Source organism: Trachypithecus francoisi, unplaced genomic scaffold, assembly GCF_009764315.1.
Source record: "Trachypithecus francoisi isolate TF-2019V2 unplaced genomic scaffold, Tfra_2.0 Lachesis_group3, whole genome shotgun sequence".
NCBI lineage: Eukaryota > Metazoa > Chordata > Mammalia > Primates > Cercopithecidae > Trachypithecus > Trachypithecus francoisi.
Genome location: NW_022681468.1, coordinates 87,812,017 through 87,831,886, shown reverse-complemented (window position 1 = coordinate 87,831,886; position 19,870 = coordinate 87,812,017). Strand labels below are relative to the sequence as shown.

The 19,870-nt window shown below is 47.9% G+C and overlaps 1 protein-coding gene across 1 annotated transcript in view; it reads left to right on the top strand.

The window, feature by feature from the left end:
* Positions 1-19,870, top strand: part of ALDH1A3 (aldehyde dehydrogenase 1 family member A3) — a 36,195-nt gene that overhangs the window by 3,344 nt on the left and 12,981 nt on the right. The window contains exons 2-9 of the mRNA XM_033188823.1: positions 2,130-2,234; positions 4,218-4,358; positions 9,252-9,381; positions 9,699-9,760; positions 10,731-10,859; positions 12,709-12,822; positions 14,841-14,943; positions 17,332-17,516. Coding sequence (XP_033044714.1) covers positions 2,130-2,234; positions 4,218-4,358; positions 9,252-9,381; positions 9,699-9,760; positions 10,731-10,859; positions 12,709-12,822; positions 14,841-14,943; positions 17,332-17,516 — 969 coding nt within the window. The remainder of the gene's footprint in view (positions 1-2,129; positions 2,235-4,217; positions 4,359-9,251; positions 9,382-9,698; positions 9,761-10,730; positions 10,860-12,708; positions 12,823-14,840; positions 14,944-17,331; positions 17,517-19,870) is intronic.

The window sequence follows — 19,870 nt, the reverse complement described above, 5'->3', positions numbered from 1 at the left end:
TCTCATTTTCCCTCCCCCTTGGAATTGATACCAGGAAGGACCTAGAATCAGCAATTTTCACTGACAGTCTCTATTATCTAACCCACGAAATTTCATCTTTCTACAAATGGCCCCTCTTCCTGGCTGCACTTTCCTCCCCACACTAACTTAACTCTTCTTCCCCAGTTATTAATTTCTCGCTGTTACCAAGTGATGACTTGCTGCATGGCAAAAGTGAACTCTCGGATTTCGTTTCAGCTGGAAGAATAAACCTGTAATTGTAGCCTGACCTTTTCCTGGTGCACTTCCCTGGGGGCCTGGCCTCACGTTGGAGATGCTAAGCTTCCAGAAGCCAGACAGGCACATCCCACTGATGACAGATGCTCTCAGTTCTGGATTCCTAACTGGGGGGCAGCTGGTCTCTGCTCACCTGCCCAGCCAGAGTCTGCCTCCTGTGCTTGGTCCCCAGTGGACTCAGACAAGGCTTCCTTACCCATGAGCTTCAGAGGTTTTTGTGGGTTTTTTTTTTTTTTGACATTCTATCAACTTTTAAGTTCTGGGGTACATGTGCAGGATGTGCAGGTTTGTTACATAGGTAAATATGTGCCATGGTGGTTTGCTGCACAGATCAACCCATCACCCGGGTATTAAGCTCGAGCTGTGGAGTTTATACAGGAAGCTCAATACAGAGAACGTAACCAAGACGCATTCTTAGGAGATGGCTGCCCTCTCTCATCTGTCGTCACTGGGGAGTCAAATATTCCAAATGAATCAATTTCACAATAATTGAAATTAGCCCTTGGGGGATGCAATTCTTCCTTTAAAAGATTCACAGAGAAGTAAAGTAAAGCTATGTATATACCATATGCAGATAGAGGTAAAAATGGAACCTGATGAACTAACTCTGTACTCAGAAATTATTGATGGCATTTTACTTGATAGACATGCATGTTAGCCATTTCTGCCACAGAGGTTTTTCTGATGCTGTGATAGACTGTGATGAGGAAGCCATTCCAAGTTGGTGTAGCAGGAGTTTGTGTGTCTTCTGGCTGGGCAGCCGGGGACCTCCGTGCTGTCGGAATGTGTTTTGTATATTGTCTGTCATGTCTGTTCCTAGTTCTTCTCCAAAAGCCCTCTCTTTTAATGTGACATTATTAAGACAATTAGAACTTAGTGTAAACTAACAGTAAATAGTATATATGTTTCAGTGCATGAAGTTCATATGTTCTTCTTAGTTTGCTCATGATATCTTGTTAAAAAAAATTTTCACTCTCATCTGCATTCTGGATCACTGAGGTTCCCAGAAAAGTTATTTCTGTGGGTTATATAAACAGTTATTCGTGACATCTCTTAATGTAACCTGGAAAGTTTCTAACCCAGACATTTAACTTTGTATTTCAACACTGGTTTATTGTCAAGCCTCGGAGGTTTTTGTGCGTTTTGGTTTTTTTTGTTTTGTTTTGTTTTGACATTTTTATCAACTTTTATTTTAAGTTCTAGGGTACATGTGCAGGATGTGCGGGTCTGTTACATAGGTAAACATGTGCCATAGTGGTTTGCTATGAAATTACACATTTTAAGGGGAATGCTGGGGAGGGACATGCTGATGTGCATTGGTGAAAACTGAAGGGTAATGGTGAGATCCTCCTCAAATTGAGCTCCTTGGTAATCAGTCTTGCTGGGTGTTGCCGCTGAAAGCAGAAAGGGAGTGCTCAGTTTATCCTTACCCTTCAGGGGCAGGCGGACTGCTTGGGACTTTTATATATATAAACCTATTGACTCTTCTTCCAAAGTCTATGAGGGTATAAGATTGCATTCACAGCCTCTATTTAACCATTTAACTTAGCCATTCCTCTGTGAATCCATGTTATTGCTGAAAAAATAATAATAATTTAGAAAAAATCTCTAAGTGACTTTAGTTTTATTTGACCAAAACTTGAATTTCGAGTCTATCCTGGTTGATCTGTTGGTCATGTGGTCCTGGGACTCTGTCCCCCTCCGGGTCTCATCTATAAAATGTTGAAGGGGAGAGGGAAGCAGCAGGGAGGAAGATGGACAAGATGGATAAGACGTTACCTAAGGTCCTTAGCATGTTGAAATTACATGATTTTGATCTAAACCTAATTCGTTACACTTCCTTTCCTGGTTAGATATTTATCAACAATGAATGGCACGAGTCCAAGAGTGGAAAAAAGTTTGCCACATATAACCCTTCAACTCTGGAGAAAATATGTGAAGTGGAAGAAGGAGATAAGGTAAATACTTAAAAAAAAAAATTGCTCTAAGTAATTCAATTATAGATGACCAAAGGATAAGGAAGCAGTTTGGCCTAGCTATAAGATAGAACTGGCCCATCCTAGGGGCAGGGCCTGGGCTAGCTGCATGAATTGGCATGTGGTTCTCAGACACGTGGCACAGAATGGGATCAATTACTGATGATCCTCTGCAGAGAATCATTCTCCTTTGATAGATGTTTCTCCATCTATGAGGATGACCTCAGCTATCCTCATCATATGGCTAAAGGAAAGATTTTTTTGTTTTTTGTTTTTTTGTTGTTGTTGTTGTTTTCAATTATTTGGACCTGGAGGCATTAAAGAATCTTTCCATAAAGCATTTCCGGCTAGTGTGTTTCAACAAATGCAACATTCTGGCAGGAGACATTTTAGAAAAAAAATAGACTTGAAGGAAAAAAATACTTGCTACCTGGGTGATGCTGGGATAGTTAACAATGTAACCACCAGATTTCTTTTCTCCTAGAAATTTACATGAGCATGGAAAGTGGTAACCTTTATCACTCTATTTCCAAGTGCAAGGTCTATATCCTAATACGGAAGTTAAGGGACTCCTGAATGCGTCCTTTATACATGGCAAGGCCATTAAATCTATTTTGAATGTTAGTGCAGAGGTAAAGCCCTTCCACTGAGGGCAGGGAGATGTAAATGTTTCTTCAACAGCTGGAGCACTGGACTGATGTTCTTAGTCAGCAAACTGAAGACGTTGGAAGTGGATGAAGTGAAGGGCGTGTGCAGAGTAGGCTTGGATTTTATCCTGCCCATGAGTTTTGTGACAGATGTGCAAATGCCCAGTAGCCGCACCTATACAGACCCCCCTCTGTCTGGCACCTCATAACAGTTAAGCTCTGCTAACAAAGAAAATGGCACAGAGGAGCTCGTAGAAAAATGTGAGGGCATCGCAGGGAAGCCATGACATGGAATGTGGTTTCCACTAGGAGACTCCCAAGCGCCTTGTACACGTGCTGGGAGGAGAACGAGACCCTTGCCCTGGGCCTTGATTTCTCCCTTGGTCTGAGTGACTGTTCTGAGCCAGAGGCCACCCCACACTCTGCAGCTGGAGAGGTCCTGGCCTCCACCCCAGAGCCTGGGACAAGGAATTCAGTGTCCCACATCTCCCCTGCCAAGCTTCTGCTCACCCCCAAGCCAGCTCTGTACACACGGAGTCTCGGTAGAGTCACTCCTGCCTGGTGTCTGGCATCCACTCCTTGCTGTACCTTCTAGAAAGAGAGAGGCACGGAGGGGCCTTCGAGATGAAATGTGGCCCATTTTCCTGAGAAGAAGAAAGAATGACACTACTCTAAATGGCCCTCACTTCTTTCCTTTTAGAAAGAAGGTTCTGTTGTGATTATGCTATCAGTGCACAAACGATCCAGTTCTGCTCCCATGGGGTGAGTGAGGCTGAAGGGAGAAAAAAGGCCTTCATGCTCCTCCCTGTCTGCGAACTGTTCCATGATGGTCAGTTCTGCAATCCAGAAAGGAATGAATTTCCCCATTCTCACTCTTGGACCACCAGTTCCCAGCTGGAATAAAATGCCGGACAGCCATTTCCCACCTGATCTGTGAACAGCAGGCTTGTGTGTATTCACAGTGAGCCAGCCAGTGGAAAGTCTTTCTGTCCTTTGGTCCCCCAGAAAAATACTCAGGGTCGGTGACTTTATGAAATATTTTTAAATGCTTTTTATAATCAGAAACAAACATTTTTGTTTTTTGGACCACTGTAGAAATATTAAGATGATATTTGACCACTGTAGAAATATTAAGATGTAAAGAAGAAAAAAATCACTTGAATGCTCCCAGACACTCAAGTGATTGAAAAACTTGCTGCTGCTTGCAGCCTGTCTGCCAGCGGCACAATTCTGCTGTTCTCTGTAACTGACAGCCCCGATCCCAAACTGCAGTCACATCAAAAGATGACACCCTCTCTCTGTTGTTTTGGCCACTCAGCCCGATGTGGACAAGGCTGTGGAGGCTGCACAGGCTGCCTTCCAGAGGGGCTCGCCATGGCGCCGGCTGGATGCCCTGAGTCGTGGGCGGCTGCTGCACCAGCTGGCTGACCTGGTGGAGAGGGACCGCGCCACCTTGGCCGTAAGTACACGCACATGGGGGCCGGTGGGGGATGAGCCAGTCTCAGTGAGGGTCCTGTCCCCCATGCGGTGTGGGAAAAAATATCAGGGTCCTGGTTTTGTGTGGTCGCGGGTCTGTTCCATCCTTTGAGATACAGCTCTCTGGCAATACATGCAGGTGTTGATGCCTCTGGACCGAATCCCTTTCATTTTGAAGTCAGACTTTTGTCCTCTGCAGCTCAGCTTCTTGACCAAGTGGTTGTCTGTAGGAAGTTCAGCTGTATCAGTGGTCTCAGACTTGGGGCACTCACAGATTGGTGACTATGAGCTGGGCCATATCCTGGTACCACCTGTATGTTTATGTACTTAACTTTTTTCTTTTTTGTATTAACTCTCTTTTATTTATTTTATTTTATTTATTTTTTTGAGACAGTCTCCCTGTCACCCAGGCTGTAGTGCAGTGATGCAATCTCGGCTCACTGCAGCCTCTGCCTCCCAGGTTAAAATGATTCTCTTGCCTCAGCCTCCTGAGTAGCTGGGGCTACAGTTGCCCGCCACCATGCCCGGCTAATTTTTATATTTGTAATAGAGACAGGGTTTTGTCATGTTGGCCAGGTCTTGAACTCCCGGTCTCGAACTCTTGGCCTCAGGTGATCCGCCAGCCTTGTCCTCCCAAAGTGCTGGGATTACAGATGTAAGCCACTGTGCCCACCCTTAACTCCCTTTTAAACTTAAGTTTAACCTCATCCTAAGAAACAATATTCATGAAATCACAGATTTGATGTGCTAATTTTATTTTTCTAATACTTATTAAAATAAATGCCACCAGTTAACATAGAAAAAACTGTTCCCATGTGACCTAAAATTATTCCTCAATCACCCCTGAACTGGCTAGTAGCAAGCATATGTGGAGTGGTGGTGAGGGCAGGATAGCCTGGTTATAGGAAACCTAAGAGTAGGAAAGACGTAGGTTCAAATCCCCACTCTGCCACTTACTAGCTGTGTGACTTTGGACAACCTGTGGAACCTCTCTGAGATTTATTTCTTCGTGTAAAATGTCACCAGTAATGATAACTCAGTGGTGTAAGAATGGTCTATTTAAGATTCTAGGCAGAAAAAAAAAATTCTAGGCAGAGTCCCCAGGCGTGCAGTAAGCACTAAATAGATGATAACTGTTATTAATAATAGCAGTTATCATAATAAGGCCATGTGAAGACCCATTTTCTAACCTCAGCTATATGCACTGCTCACCAGTAATTTCTAGTTACCTTAGGTGGGGAGATTGATGCAGCATACCCCATGAGGTTGGGCTGCGAAGGCATTCATCAGTTGTAAATCCATTCTTTAGCAGGATCCTCAGAATTTCCTCTGGTCTTGAGGGGGTGATCAGAGGCCACGTTGGACTGTGAGGTCCTTTACATCCTGTCCTTGCACATCTCAGCCTCTTGTTTTTAGAAGTTGTTCCAAACCTTGAGGCCCGGTTGTAAGGGAGGAAATCTCCTTTTTGGCCTTTGATTTGGAAAACTGATTTTTCTGATGTCGGGAACAAGCAGTAGGGTAGCCACTGTTTAAAGGAGGGTGTCAGCCAGGACACGGACATTGCTGTTGCCCCTGCATGTGTTTCTTAGGGTGGAAGAACTCTCAGGCCTTACTCTTGGGTGCGTTTCCCTAAGGGTGCATCAACACAGAAACTCAAGCTCTCCTTCCTTCCTTCCCAGTCAGCCCGGCCAGTCCACATGTTCCCCGGGTGAGGGTAGCTCCCTCCCAGGGTAAGCACTTCTCTCTGAGGAGCCTCTGGTTTCTTCCTGCAACGTAAGCCAGCCTCAACACTCAAGCTGCCAAACTGGCTTTTTCAAAAACATTTCTGTTTTAACCCGGCATGAGCTCATCAGTCAGCAATGTCCGTGTGGACTAATAGCAGGCTAGAGAGGATGTGCCCTGGGCACCTCCCCCGAACCCTGTCCTTAAGTGTCAGTATCATCTTAGAAGCAGAGGCTGCAAAGCCACCTTCATCTTCAGCCTGCCCCATTGTCCTGGCACGACTGTGTTTTGACAGCAGACAGAGCTTTGGAGGACCTCAGAATGCAAACCCAGCAAATCACTTCTGCCATTGGGACCTCGCTGCCCACAAGAAATAAGATCCAGCTCTTTGCCACAACATGAAAGGGACAAGAGAATTACTGGCAAACACGGTTTTTAAAACTCCAACCACATCACAAGAGAGTGCCCCTTGCTGTCCACCTCGATATGGTTTCCGTGCGTGTTCATGGAGCGTGTTCTCTTGCCGGCTCAGTGGTTTGACAGAGCTGGGTGTTTATTTCTGTGCTCAGTGTCTGGAAACAGATGTGGGGGATCCAGCAGCCCCTGGATGGCTTTCCTTTGCTGGGGCACCCAGGCCCCGACTCTGCTCTTTGGGTGCTCATTTTGGGAGCTCCCGAATGGAAGCCCTCCCTATCCACTCTCCTTTTCACCCCAAATGCCATTTCTGGGTCCTCTAGTTGTAAGCCCTGCCGTGCTGTTTTCCTGGCACTTTCCCGTCGTTCTTTAGTATCTGAGGGTTATGATGTGTTAATTTCTCAGGGGGCACATTTTTCTCTTAAAATGCTAAAGGAAATAAACTTAGGAGTGGCTATGGTTTACTCATGATTGAGCCACAATAACAAGTTGTTTAAAGGATGACTGTTTCAATATGTAGTTAGCACTTATACTCACTCACCTGCAGAATTTTTTTCTAATAATTTCCTGTCTAAACCTATCATGACCTGGGTTTTGCTCAGAGAAAATCCATAAAACCAACCTGGTAAATTCATGTTGTCATTCCAGTAAGCAAACTTGCTGAAGTTAATAATAAAAACAAATAGCAATGCTTGTTGAATGCTCGCCATGGATCCGGCTTGTTGTAGTAATGCTTGTTGAATGCTCACCATCACCCGCCTTGTTGAGCCATAGGATTTTTTATCTCACTTCAGAGATGAGAAACTGAGGCCCAGAGAGGTTAAATAACCTCTCCTAGGTCACTCAGCCAGAGGCGGTAATCCAGGACTGGAGGCAGAATGTTGGCTCCATGTCTTGCACTTACCCTCAGTGCTGGATGTTGAAGTCCTCTCTCTTTTTCCATCCCAGAAAAGAGCAAAGAATAAATTCCTGGTTCCACTGACAGATATGCAGTTACTGTCTGGCAAAGGTCAGTCTTAGAGGCCTTTTGGCACTATTTGCGATTGCTAGGTTTCCCCTGGAAAAATGAAAGTTCACACTTGAGTGAAAATCTACAGGAACCAACAGTAGAGTATACTTGATGTCACACTGGCCTGACTCAATCCCTGAGCGGCAGCTGCTGGGGGCAGAACACACACCCCCAACCTAGACCAGTCCTGTGGTCTTCAGCAACCCAGTGCCCTGTCTGGGTCCCCGGGTGAGGATCACCAAGCCCTTCTCTGGTGCCTAAAGGGAAGATGATGATAATCAGTGTAATCATCAGTGTTCTCATGTGAACACCAATCTAGCACTGTGGTTGGTGCTCTGTGTCCACTGACTCCTTTCACTCTAACACTGGCCCTGTGAGGTAGGAACCATTATTATTCTTATTTACAGATGAGGAAACTGAGGCAGGGAGAGATTCCAGGACTTTCCCAAAGCCCACTTACTTAACTAGGGTTCAGCAGATGTGGTTGCCTCCTAATTAGAGGGGGCTTGGTTCATTCCTGAAGCAAAGGGGAGCTGGGGTAGCCCGAGCATCTGGAATGGCTGTCCTGCAGTCTTTCCAGACACACGTGTCCAGAAGCAGCCTCTAAAGGCCGGTTGCTGTGCTGGCCGGAAGTAGATGCCCCAAATTCAGCTGCTGCCTCACTGGGTGGCCTTGGCCAAGTCACTGGACCGTTAGTGTCTGTGCCTGCACCTTGAAGTGGGAATACAGTCACGGAGCTCAAAGGGTGAGATGTCGGGGAGTACACTGGGGTTAAAGCCCTGGGCCTGAGGAGGGGCCTGGGTGAGATATTGGGGAGTGTGCTGGGGTTAAGGCCCTGGGCCTGAGGAGGGGCCTCTTCTTCCTTTGTCAATCATCACCTCACTCTACTGACTCTTTCACAAGAATCCAGCCCTGGGCTATGTGTCAGGGCGGCCACTTCCTGCAGAGGCGGATGACTGGTGGTTTCAGCACTGGGCTCAACTGGGGCCACTTGTCTGAGGGACAAAGGGGTTCTCTTCCACCCAGGCTGGAAATAGAAAAGAATCCCTGCCATTGAGTGGCTGCACACTCGCCCTGGGTAATCACCTCCCTCACCAGCAGGGCAGTCTGCTCCCTTCCGACTCTGCATCCGACTCTGCATCCGGCCGGACTCTGCAGTGCAGGAGGGAAGGATTGCATCTTTGTGCTGGGGGCGCGACCCTTCTTGGCTCAGTCACTTTCCACAGCCATGCTGGCCAGCCTGGCTGAGAAGGAAAAGCCTACATCTTCCCTTTCTCTTTTGTTCGAGGAGGGCAGCTCCCACTACAGCCACCCCAAAGCCAGCTAACCTTCAGAGAGCTTCCTGGGAACACACAGGCACACACGACTGGCCACACGGCAGAGGCCACTGTGCTACAGATGGAAGATCAGATGCCAGTGTGCATTCCTTCCCAGCACAGCTTTAAATCTGCCTTGCCTCCATGCATCCTTCAAAGAGGGTGCATGTCTACATTCTGGCCCACCACCCCACAGCCCACTTTAGGTGTTTTGAAATAAAAGCAATCCTCACACTCAGGGACAGGCCTCACCTTACATTTGGTGTCATGCTTTCTGAAGAGGTACATCTGACTATGAGGTCTACAGAGTGATGTCCTAGGACTGTGTTCTCTCCCCAACTAACATCTTTAACAACCTGACAGTACAAAAGAAAAGCAAATCATGTCCAAAACAGACATCATCTTGTTATTGCAGGCCTTGGAGACGATGGATACAGGAAAGCCATTTCTTCATGCCTTTTTCATCGACCTGGAGGGCTGTATTAGAACCCTCAGATACTTTGCAGGGTGGGCAGACAAAATCCAGGGCAAGACCATCCCCACAGGTGAGCAAGGTGGATTATAGCTTATATTATAGCTTATATTATAGTCCCTTTGGGGCTATGTCTTTTCATTAATCCAGAGCCCCTCCTGACTGTTTCCCCAAGTCACCATTACCAGCCCCACTCCCTCTTCAAATGGTACTGCCAATTCTTCTTCTAAGAACTTCACTTTTAAAGTTGAGGTCAAATCACTTCTGTGTATAATAGACAAGACTTCGATCTGGCACCCTTGTTGGTTTCTTTCCTGTCTTTTTATTACTTCAAGTTTTTAACCTGGATTAAGTGAGTGTGTCCTTTCCCACCATGTAACCCTCTTCCAGATGACAACGTTGTGTGCTTCACCAGGCATGAGCCCATTGGTGTCTGTGGGGCCATCACTCCAGTAAGTATGGCAGCTTTTCTCAGTAGATTCTATGTAGATCCCGCCCCACTGCCCTGTGTCCTTTGGACTCAATTTCTGGTGTGTTTTTATCTGATTGCACCAGCATTGAACAAGCATTTTCTCTGTGGCATGGAACTCCATGCTTGGGGGCTGTTGAGAAGGATTAGACCCCATTTCTGCTCTCCTAAGGCCGGCTTTAGGCATGCCACAGAAAGCACTGTGCATTCCGGCCAGAAAGCACTGTGCGTTCCAGCGAGAGTGGTCAGGAATGGCCAGCATTCCCAGGAAGGTAGTCTCTTAACTGAGCCTTAAAGATAAGAAAGACTTGTTCAACAACAAAAATCATTTTCCAAGGAGTAGGAATGGCCTAGGCAAAAGTGTAGAGGTGTCTGGGCTACTTGGAAGGGAACAGCAGGAAAGCTGGTGGGGCTAGAGCTCAGGCAGGAGCAAAAGTGAGGAAGAGGGTGCACACACATGGCAGGTGGTGTGGGCCAGCTTCCAGCAGCTTTGGCTGCCAAGGAGCCGGGACTTTATTCATTGGGCAGTGGGGATGCTTATAGGTGCCCAAGAAAGGCAACAGTGTTGCCTGTCTGTTTGGGACGCCTCTGGCCATTGCAACAACAGCCAGGTAGGAAGCTGGAGAGCCAGGTAGCAACCTGAAGTGAGGGTTGGAAAAGTGCCCGTGGAGGTAGGGAGGAGGACACATCTTCAGCAGACGTTTTAGAGGGGGAGGTAGAACACATACAACAGCATCCTCTTTGCAAAGGCTACCTGTTAGTACCACCCAGAATGCAGCTTAAGAAGTGCTATGCAGGAATGCAGTTCTGATCATTGCACACTCCTATGTTACCCCATATACCCCAAATCCAGACCATGAAAAGCAAGTGTCCTCCACAAAGGCATCACTGGGCACATGGGACAGGGTAGGAGGGTGGATCTGGGCCCCCAAAGCCCCTGTGCTCTGTCGCAGTGGAACTTCCCCCTGCTGATGCTGGTGTGGAAGCTGGCACCCGCCCTCTGCTGTGGGAACACCATGGTCCTGAAGCCTGCGGAGCAGACACCCCTCACCGCCCTTTATCTCGGCTCTCTGATCAAAGAGGTGAGACATCCAAAAAGAAAATATCACGTGTTCTTGGTAACATTCCCACTCCTAGGAACCAGGCCACCGTCACGAGATGGGACAGTGGCAGACTGCTGGCAATCGAGTGGGAAGGGAATGACTCCCAGTGTTTTGCTTGGCGACTGCACGTTCTTTCTCCTGCTTGTGGCCACTGAGCTGGAGAAACTCCATTCCTCCCAGTGGTCCTAATGAGAATGCTTAACTCTTATTATGGGCTCAAACCTATGGTTGAGGACTCAGTGGTTTGTCTAGAGAATTTGCATGGAGGTCAAGCAAGAGGGAGCCAAATATTTGGGAGGTTCTCTGGGATTTGCATTCTCAGTTTATGAAATGGTCTGTTTTTCTCTGGAGGGGTGGCCTTGCCAGCTCCAGCTGGGCAGCTGCAGCTATCTGTGTGCCGGGTCCCTGCTAATCAGTACCCTCTGCTCTGAATGCAATCTCTTCTCCCTCAGGCAGCCAGAACTTAGGGAGATAGAGGCCCAAAGGGACACCTCCTTCCAGAGGTGTCATTCCATCCCCACGTTGTATGGAGCAAAGATTTAGAGAAAGCAACAGAAAGCAAAGAGGGACAGAAGGAAAGATCCATTGCTTTCTCTTCTTAGTCGGACTGATATGACTGGGAGGCAGGTCCACGGTTGCTTAGAGGAGAGGTGGGAACAGCTGGTGATGAGTCAGTTTCTCGCTTTCCTTTGGTGATGTGGGGCATAATTAAGTCACACTGGTGAGACTTAGGAATTTGAAAATCCCAACTGTTAAGAAACAGTGCCTAAAAATCTAAAGACTCAAGCACCGTGCCTAAAATCTTGACCTTCTGAAACAATGTGTTCTAAGTAAGCCTCAGGACAGGTGGGGAAGAGCGTCCTCCACCTCGTTTGCTTTTCTTGCCTGATAAAGAGGCTTAGTATATGAAAAACACAAGGCATGAACATGAACGAGGTGGCAGTCTCTGCCTTCCAGAAGGGCTTGCTCCAGGTGAGACCTAGGTTGAACAAGCAAATAACTTTAAGGGAGTGATACCTTGTCACCATTTGGAACAATAATGGGTCTGATTAATAAATGAAAACTGGGCCGGGCGCGGTGGCTCACGCCTGTAATCCCAGCACTTTGGGAGGCCGAGGTGGGAGGATCAGGAGGTCAGGAGATCGAGACCATCCTGGCTAACACGGTGAAACCCCGTCTCTACTAAAAATACAAAAAATTAGCCAGGCATGGTGGCAGGCGCCTGTAGTCCCAGCTACTCGGGAGGCTGAGGCAGGAGAATGGCGTGAACCCAGGAGGTGGAGCTTGCAGTGAGCCGAGATCGTGCCACTGCACTCCAGCCTGGGTGACAGAGCGAGACTCCATCTCAAAAAAAAAAAGAAAAGAAAAAAGAAAACTGAAGCTCTGGGCAGATGTTTTGCAGGTGCCTCTGATCCTGGGCAGGGGGTTGTGATCAAGCTGCCCCTCTCCCCTTAACACATACACACACACTCTCTCACACACGCACACACCCCACATGGAAAGGTGCTGTGCTACAGGTGGGCCATGGCCACCTTGCAGCATAATGACACATTTGCACTGCACATCACTTTGGGATGGGGTCCCCCTGGAAGGAGAAGTGGGCATCTCCCCTTGCCCAGCCTGCATACTGAGCTGGCAGCAGGGGGTGAGAAGCCCAGGTCAGCTCCCAGGGTGCCCAAGGTCAACTGCATCTGGGTCCTGGGTAAATCCACCCCGGCCCGGGCATCCCTGTGGAGATGTGACACAGCCACGGCTCTCTAGGCCCAAATGTGGATCCATGGCGGATGAAGTCTGTTCTTCTTCGGGTGCTATCTTGGTTTCTTCCCAGGCCGGGTTCCCTCCAGGAGTGGTGAACATTGTGCCAGGATTCGGGCCCACAGTGGGAGCAGCAATTTCTTCTCACCCTCAGGTCAACAAGATCGCCTTCACCGGGTCCACAGAGGTAACCCTCCTCATGGGGTGCTGGTGAAAGTGAAAGTGGCACGTTACTTGACACCTGTGAACTTTTCCTTTGACAGGCTTTAATATGGTTTGTTTTTCTTCTAAATTTGACCATGTTTTAGTATATAACAACCAGTTTAAAAAGTCACTGGCCTGGTTTCCAAAGTAAATAAATATCCAATAGAACTCAGAAGCCTTAGAAGAAAAGACTGAGAGATAAGATAAAGTAAAAATGTAAAATATTCATTTGTCAAACAACACCGTAATTAAGAGATAAATAACAAGCTCAAAGAAAAATAGTTGTGATGCATGCAGTGCTCCAGGAATTTATATCCATCGTATGTAAAGTGCTCCTACAAATCAATGAAAAAAAAAAAACTGAATGGTAGAAAAATGGGTACTTCAGAGAATAGAAATACTAAATGCCCAATAAGCTTAAACTAGTTTGCTGGTAATCAGGAAAATGCAAATTCAAACAAAATCAGACTCTCCTTTTGCCTGCCAGTTAGCTAAAAACTGAAATGATACTACTAAGAATATGGGAAGCAGGCACTCACCAACACTTTCCCTAAGATGACGGTGTTTTGATAGCACTCATCCAACATTTAAAAGTGAAAAACTTTTTGATTCAGAAGCTCCATTTGAAAAAAACAAACTACTTAAAGAAATTTTCTCATAAAGCTTCAGGGACATATTTTCAAGGATGTTATGTTCATTCTACGAAATGTTTTACAGCCGTTACAACAAGGAAAGCTGTCCATGATCTATTGTTGAAGCACACAACAGCAAACTGTAGAAAATTATCCACAATATGATCCCATTCATAAAAGCGTGTGCTTGTAGAAGTAGAAATTGTCTGGAAGGATTCCCAAGAAATCATTACTGATTGCCACCTATGGGGTGGGCTCGGGGCAGAGCGGGAGGGAAGCTGAAGGCTTTCTCCCTTTAATTTACATACATCTCTGTGTGGAATTACTTCTAATGAGAAAGTACTTCTGTACTTAAAAAAGAAAAAAACACCCACTGCAATCACTGTCCCCATCCCCCTTCTCAGTTAGTCCAGCCCTAATGGATGCTGTTACTCTCCTTGGGGACAGACATTGTCCCTGTGGATGGATTCCAGATCTCATTCAGCCATCACCCATGAGCTTGCTGATGTTTAAAATGCACTTACACCTTAGCATTGGAGAAAACAGTTTCAGACCCGAAAGAGCTCGGGCCACCCCTTGCTAGCTTCTGGCTCTAGGCCTCTGTGTCTGTGCTGGTCTCTGAGGGTCTTCCCAGCTCTGAAGTTCATGGTGCTAGGCTTTACTTGTTACCCTAGATAAGTCACCAAGTCATGTTGGGCCAGCCCTCCCCTCCAGGGGTGCGGTGGGCAATGGGAGAGACCCCATGGGGGCATTAAGCATGACTGGTGAGTGGCTCTTCTGCTCATAGTGCACCCCTTCACTCCCTGCCTGTCTGCGGCAGCCTCAGTCTTACAGTGTGTTTCCAGAGAATTGGCTCCTTCTTATCCTGAAGGCTGGCTGCCCCTGCTACTTCTCTAACACTTGGAGGTTCCCTCAGATCACACCAAAGAGCCACACAGAACCACCTCCCTACTGGGCTGTTGGAATTTCAGCTGTTTCTAGTGAGGGGTAGAGTCACCCCGTGGTCCCTGAAGCCCTTCACCAGACTGGCTGGACCAGTCTGCTGGGCTCAGAAGGACGGGCACCAGGACAGGTGAGCGGGTGGTGGCCTTGTTTCCAGCCAGCCCTGTGGGCTCCTAGAGGCTCCAACTCACACCTGTAAGTGGAGCAGCTCAGACCAAGGATCCCAGGATGTCGTGGTCTAGCATGGGAAGAGATGCTGGCAGAGGGGAGGAGAGTGAAGTGACACCTTCCGGGCCTGGCGCGCCTGGGCAGAGAGCGAGGTGGTGGCAGTACCACCCGGGCTTGTCCAGAATGTTCACTGATGTTTGCATCTGGGCCAAGTTCAGCCACATTCAATGTACATTATGGTCTGTGTTCTGTCCTGGAGGTTGGAAAACTGGTTAAAGAAGCTGCCTCCCGGAGCAATCTGAAGCGGGTGACGCTGGAGCTGGGGGGGAAGAACCCGTGCATCGTGTGCGCTGATGCTGACTGTGAGTCTCTGCCTCCTGGGCTTTGCTGGGGCTTCGGGGCACCCTTGCATCTCTCTCCACTTCCTGGCCTGAATTCAAAACCAACTGAGAGTAAGATGCATGCACACACAGTGGAGATACTTCCACCCTGAGCATCCTGCCCACAGTCAGCTAGCCGCAGACAGGCAGATGGACATCAAAATGCCAGCTCTACTTGTAGTAGAAAGCTGCCTTCTACTGCCAAAATGACATGGCTTGAGTGGCACCTGAGAGGCTGCCTGTTTCTGTGCCTCCACCTTAAGTTTACCTGCCTGTTCCTGCAGAGCTGGGGTCACAAGGAGCAGGTCTGACTTCTCCTCCAGAGCCCCTTGGAGGAGGGGGGAGGGCAAGTGCCACCCACTCCCAGTCATTCATTCTTCTCCCCTCCAAGTCACATTTCCTAGCATATGTCTTAAGATCCCTGAAGAGTGGAGATGCTTTTTCCTTGTGTCTCAGACGTGATAAATCAGAGGAGGGCAGTAGCAACTGATCCTTCAAATTACCCTCTTTGCCTGGTTCTAGGCCTGCACCCCTGCCCTGGGAAGACAACCTGCTCAGCAGTTTGGGGGCAGCTTGTGTCTTGCCAGAGCCAAATGACACAACATTAAAATATATGCTATTGTTGGCTGCCATGTCCACAAGAGGGAAGAGAGGGCTGGCCGGGCATTCATTCGCCTGCTGACAGCGTCAGCTGTAAAAAGGTGTGACTTCCCAAGTGCCTTAAAACACCTTTGCCTTTAAGAATAACCTCCCCCACCTGTCCACTGGTGCCAGAAATTCCTGTCATGGAGAACAAAGCCTTTCATTTCACCCTCAGATAAGGTTGGAATTGCAAATATCTCTAAGAAAAATGACCCTGGCACAATTTCTTACTAAGGCGTAGATAACTGATATCAGTTCCTTTCTGGCAGCTGGCTTTCACAATGGGAGAAAGGACAGGAGGAGGAAACAGGCTCTGAGGAAGGAAAGGGGAGCTGGGTGTGAAGATGGACTGCCCATTTCTTGCTTGGGTTAGTGTTCCAGCAGTTAGTGTGGAAGCACCGTTAGTGCTATGAAAAGCAAGTGGTTTTTGGAGCCACATGGAGCGTTTCTGGCACTGTGACTAGCATTTGGAGTCCCAAACAGCCAAGACTCCTGTTTTGCCTTCCTTTGCCACCATATCTGGATACTCCGCCTGCACTGAAGTTCATCTTCTTCCTCTCTGGAGGAAAACTGCAGCTAAAGCACAGGACTAATTGTGTTTGGGGCTTGATTTTACTTACAAGGGTCATAAAAACATGCCGTGTAGCCACCTCCTACCCCTCATCAGGGCAGTGCCAGTCCACAAATTACATCCTGACATAACCAGCATCCCAGGCAAGACATCAAGGGTAACAAGCCACCATTCCCCTGCCCCTTCGCCTCACCCCTAGCTCCATTAGGAGCAGGAAATGAGTCTGTTATTTTGGAGGAGGGTCCATTCCAAGTTGGGACCTGGCCCAGCCAGCTGCAGGGGTCGAGAGTGCAGAGAGGTACCCCCAAATCTTATGGTGCAGTCCTGCTGCCACTGAAACTTGCACAATGACTCAGCTAGATAGGAGCAGCCTCCTTCTCAAAGCCAAGGGCAAAGTCCCTTGGAGCAGCCCTGATGAAATTGGAATGGATCACCTTCCAATGCCCAGAGCCACTGCCAGCCTCTATGCAAAAGAAAGCTGCATTTCTTAAGCAAGCAATAGTGCGGGGGGTTGGTGGTGATGAAACCAGCCAAGGGTTGAACACTAGAAACCCCTCTGTAGATGTAAATGACATCCCAATACCATTCTTATCCACTAAGCGTGTCCCCCAAGATCTTATTCTCTAAACGCCCTCTAGCTCGGTTTGAATAACTGGTTTTTAGCTCAATGTCAGCTCTACAACTTAGAGTCAGACCTTTCAAGTCACGCACATGATGTTACCTTACTTAATAAGACCCTTCTTTTACTCAAGGTGAAAAATTTTGGCTTCTTTAGAAGTTCTCACCAGTGGGCCTACATCAATAATTACCAAAGTTTATTCTATAAAACATTAGTCCTCTAGAAAAAGGGGAGGGGAGGGTTACATAGGCAAGTGAAAAGAAGAATGCTATGATTCTCTGGACTTATTAGCATATTAAAGGTACTGAGAAGTCCTGCAGTCAGGGAATTGATTTAACGCCAAACTTGGTGGACCCCAAAATCCTTTCTCCCTTCCTCTCTGGGAAAGTCTGCAAACAAAATTAATTTCTGAAATGCAGCCATCCTGGGGCCTGTTTTCTTGTGTAGGCAATTAGAATTGCAGCTGTCGCCAGTCCTGCTTTAACGACTTAATCGCTTCCTCTTACTCCGCCCGCCTCCCTCGCCCCTCCCCCTCCAGTGGACTTGGCAGTGGAGTGTGCCCATCAGGGAGTGTTCTTCAACCAAGGCCAGTGTTGCACGGCAGCCTCCAGAGTGTTCGTGGAGGAGCAGGTCTACTCTGAGTTTGTCAGGCGGAGCGTGGAGTATGCCAGGAAACGGCCCGTGGGAGACCCCTTCGACGTCAAAACAGAACAGGGGCCTCAGGTAATCCCCCTGGTGTGTCTAAACCCATGGTGCTTGTCTAGGGGCTGAAGCAGGCAGTCCCATGGCCACGGCCTACAGGGTCCCTCTCCAAGGAAGGAACACTGACTTGCCCTACCCAGGAGGCTTTCTTTTCTTTAGAAACTGATCAGCAACACAATCCCATCAGGTCCCGAGTCAGGTCCTGGGAACTCATGGAAAGGGGCAGGACACACTGAGGCATGGGAGGAGGGCACTGTTCCCAGGGCAGAAGGCCATCTGCCTGCACCCTCCACTCTCCAGGATGGTCCCTACAGAAAAGGGGCTGTAGGCTGGCTGAAGGTAGCCCAGTGCAGGCAGGGTGTGGCCTGGTGTCTCAGTTGCAGCCCAAGGCCCTCAAGCCCACGTGGGTTACAGGACAAGGTGAACCATCAGAAACCAAACAATCCCAGATGGAGAGAGGCTGGGGCATGAGAATGTATCTCCAGGCAGTAGGAACATGTATCTGGAGGCCGAGTTTGGGAAGCCAAGGACAGGATGAAAATGATCATAACCACGAGATTTAATATCCTCTTTAACAGGGCACATCCTGTATCACTTTCTTACTAATTATGAAGTGAAGCAGATGGATAAATATTTAAAAGAGGGCAGCCTGACCATCCCATGCATTATTTATATGGAGCTCAGCAGCCACTCACTTTGCTTTTAGCCAAAGTCCTGCCCCAGCCACGAAATTTCAAGTCACACGCCTGTGACTTCTCCACTTGTGTCTATCCCAGGAGGCTGCCACTTCCCCCACTGTGACAGCATTGCATGTTTACAGGGGAGGCTGCTGTGGATCTGAGCTCAGATTTGGCCCTGGGCTTTATGAAAGTCACAAAAATCCTTCCATGCCTCAGTTTCCTCATCTGGAGAATGAGGAGTAATCATTGAATATTATGAGAATTTCATGGCACCTAGGAAGTATTCAATTATGGACAGGTTTTATTTTTAAACAGGTGGAAGCTTTAAATGACAGGTTCTGCAGTCTAGGTGGCAGTGAGTGTCTATGCATGACATCAGGCTGTCCTGTGGGGATGCCCTGGCTGGGGAAGAAGGGAGGGCCTCGTGGAGGAGGGGTGGGTTTCTGGTCATTAGTGCCCACCCTCCACTGGCCCCAGCCCACACACTCCGATGCCACGTGACCCTGGCAGAAAGCACTTCTTGTGGCTAACATTCCTTCTCCTCAGTCATTGCCTGCCCAGCCTCTGCCCAAACCCAGCAGTCAGTGACACAAGGTTATCTAATGGCCTCGGTTGGATTTCAGATCTGAACGCAGACATGACCACAAGTCATTATGGAATCCACTGTGATTTTTAAAGCTAATCCAGAATCAGTGGGAAATGTGTGAACTGATCCCCATACAGAAGAAACTTTTTTACCCCATCATTATTTGTAAGTCTCTTTCCGTGGCTCTTTTCTTGGCTTATGCCTGATGTCTCAGTCTTGACTTTTGAAGCCAGATACACCAAATTCTTCCAAGAGAACAGATAGAGGCAGAATGGGTGCTGATTTCATCAGTGCATTTATGCCACCGCTCAAAGTCCTTTTGAAAGCTCACTGAAGCCGTCTAACCTCAGCATATTATTTTAGCATGCTGTTACCGTTTTTTTTTTTTTTTCTTCCAAAGTGCTTTTTCATCTACGGTAATAAGATTTTACTCTGAGAGGACTTACAGCTGTCTAAATAGTCCTGTCTGTCTCATGCCTGTAAAACAGCTAGCTGACCTAGATCCGGGTCCACGGCCGGGCTAGCGCTCACAGGAATGCTCCAAAACCATTCAGGTTTATTTGGCAACTGAGCAACGAGGCACATAAACATTATGCAGGCCACCTGGCCAGGCAGGATCCGGCAGCGTCCTCCCAGCAGAGAGCTGAGCAGAGCCTTGAGCCAGTCCTGTGGGGGCCATATTTCCCTGTTTCTGGTGTTGTGCCCTGCCGCGTCATCTCACTTCCTGGCAGGTCTCTCTTCCTGTATTGTAAGGCACCAGCTGACATTTCATGGAGGATTATTAGATTTAAACAATGTGTTCCTATAGACTCTCTAGGGAGTGTTGAGTTTGGATGTGTAGGGTTTCCACAGGGACCCAGCACTGCCTGCAGGACAAACAGGGTCTTCCAGATGGCATATGCCCAGCAGCCAGGGAGGACCTGCAGTTAGGTGAAGCCCCTGTGGTCCTTTTGGCCCCTCAGGGAGAAGAGCAGCTCAGCAACATCTGGAACTGTTAACCTGAAACTTGGGTCACCCAGAGAGAAGTTGAGAGAACCTTGAGCTCTTCTGGGATCTGTTGCAAAGCTGTTTTTGTTACCTTTATTTTGTTACTTGTTTTTGTTACTTTT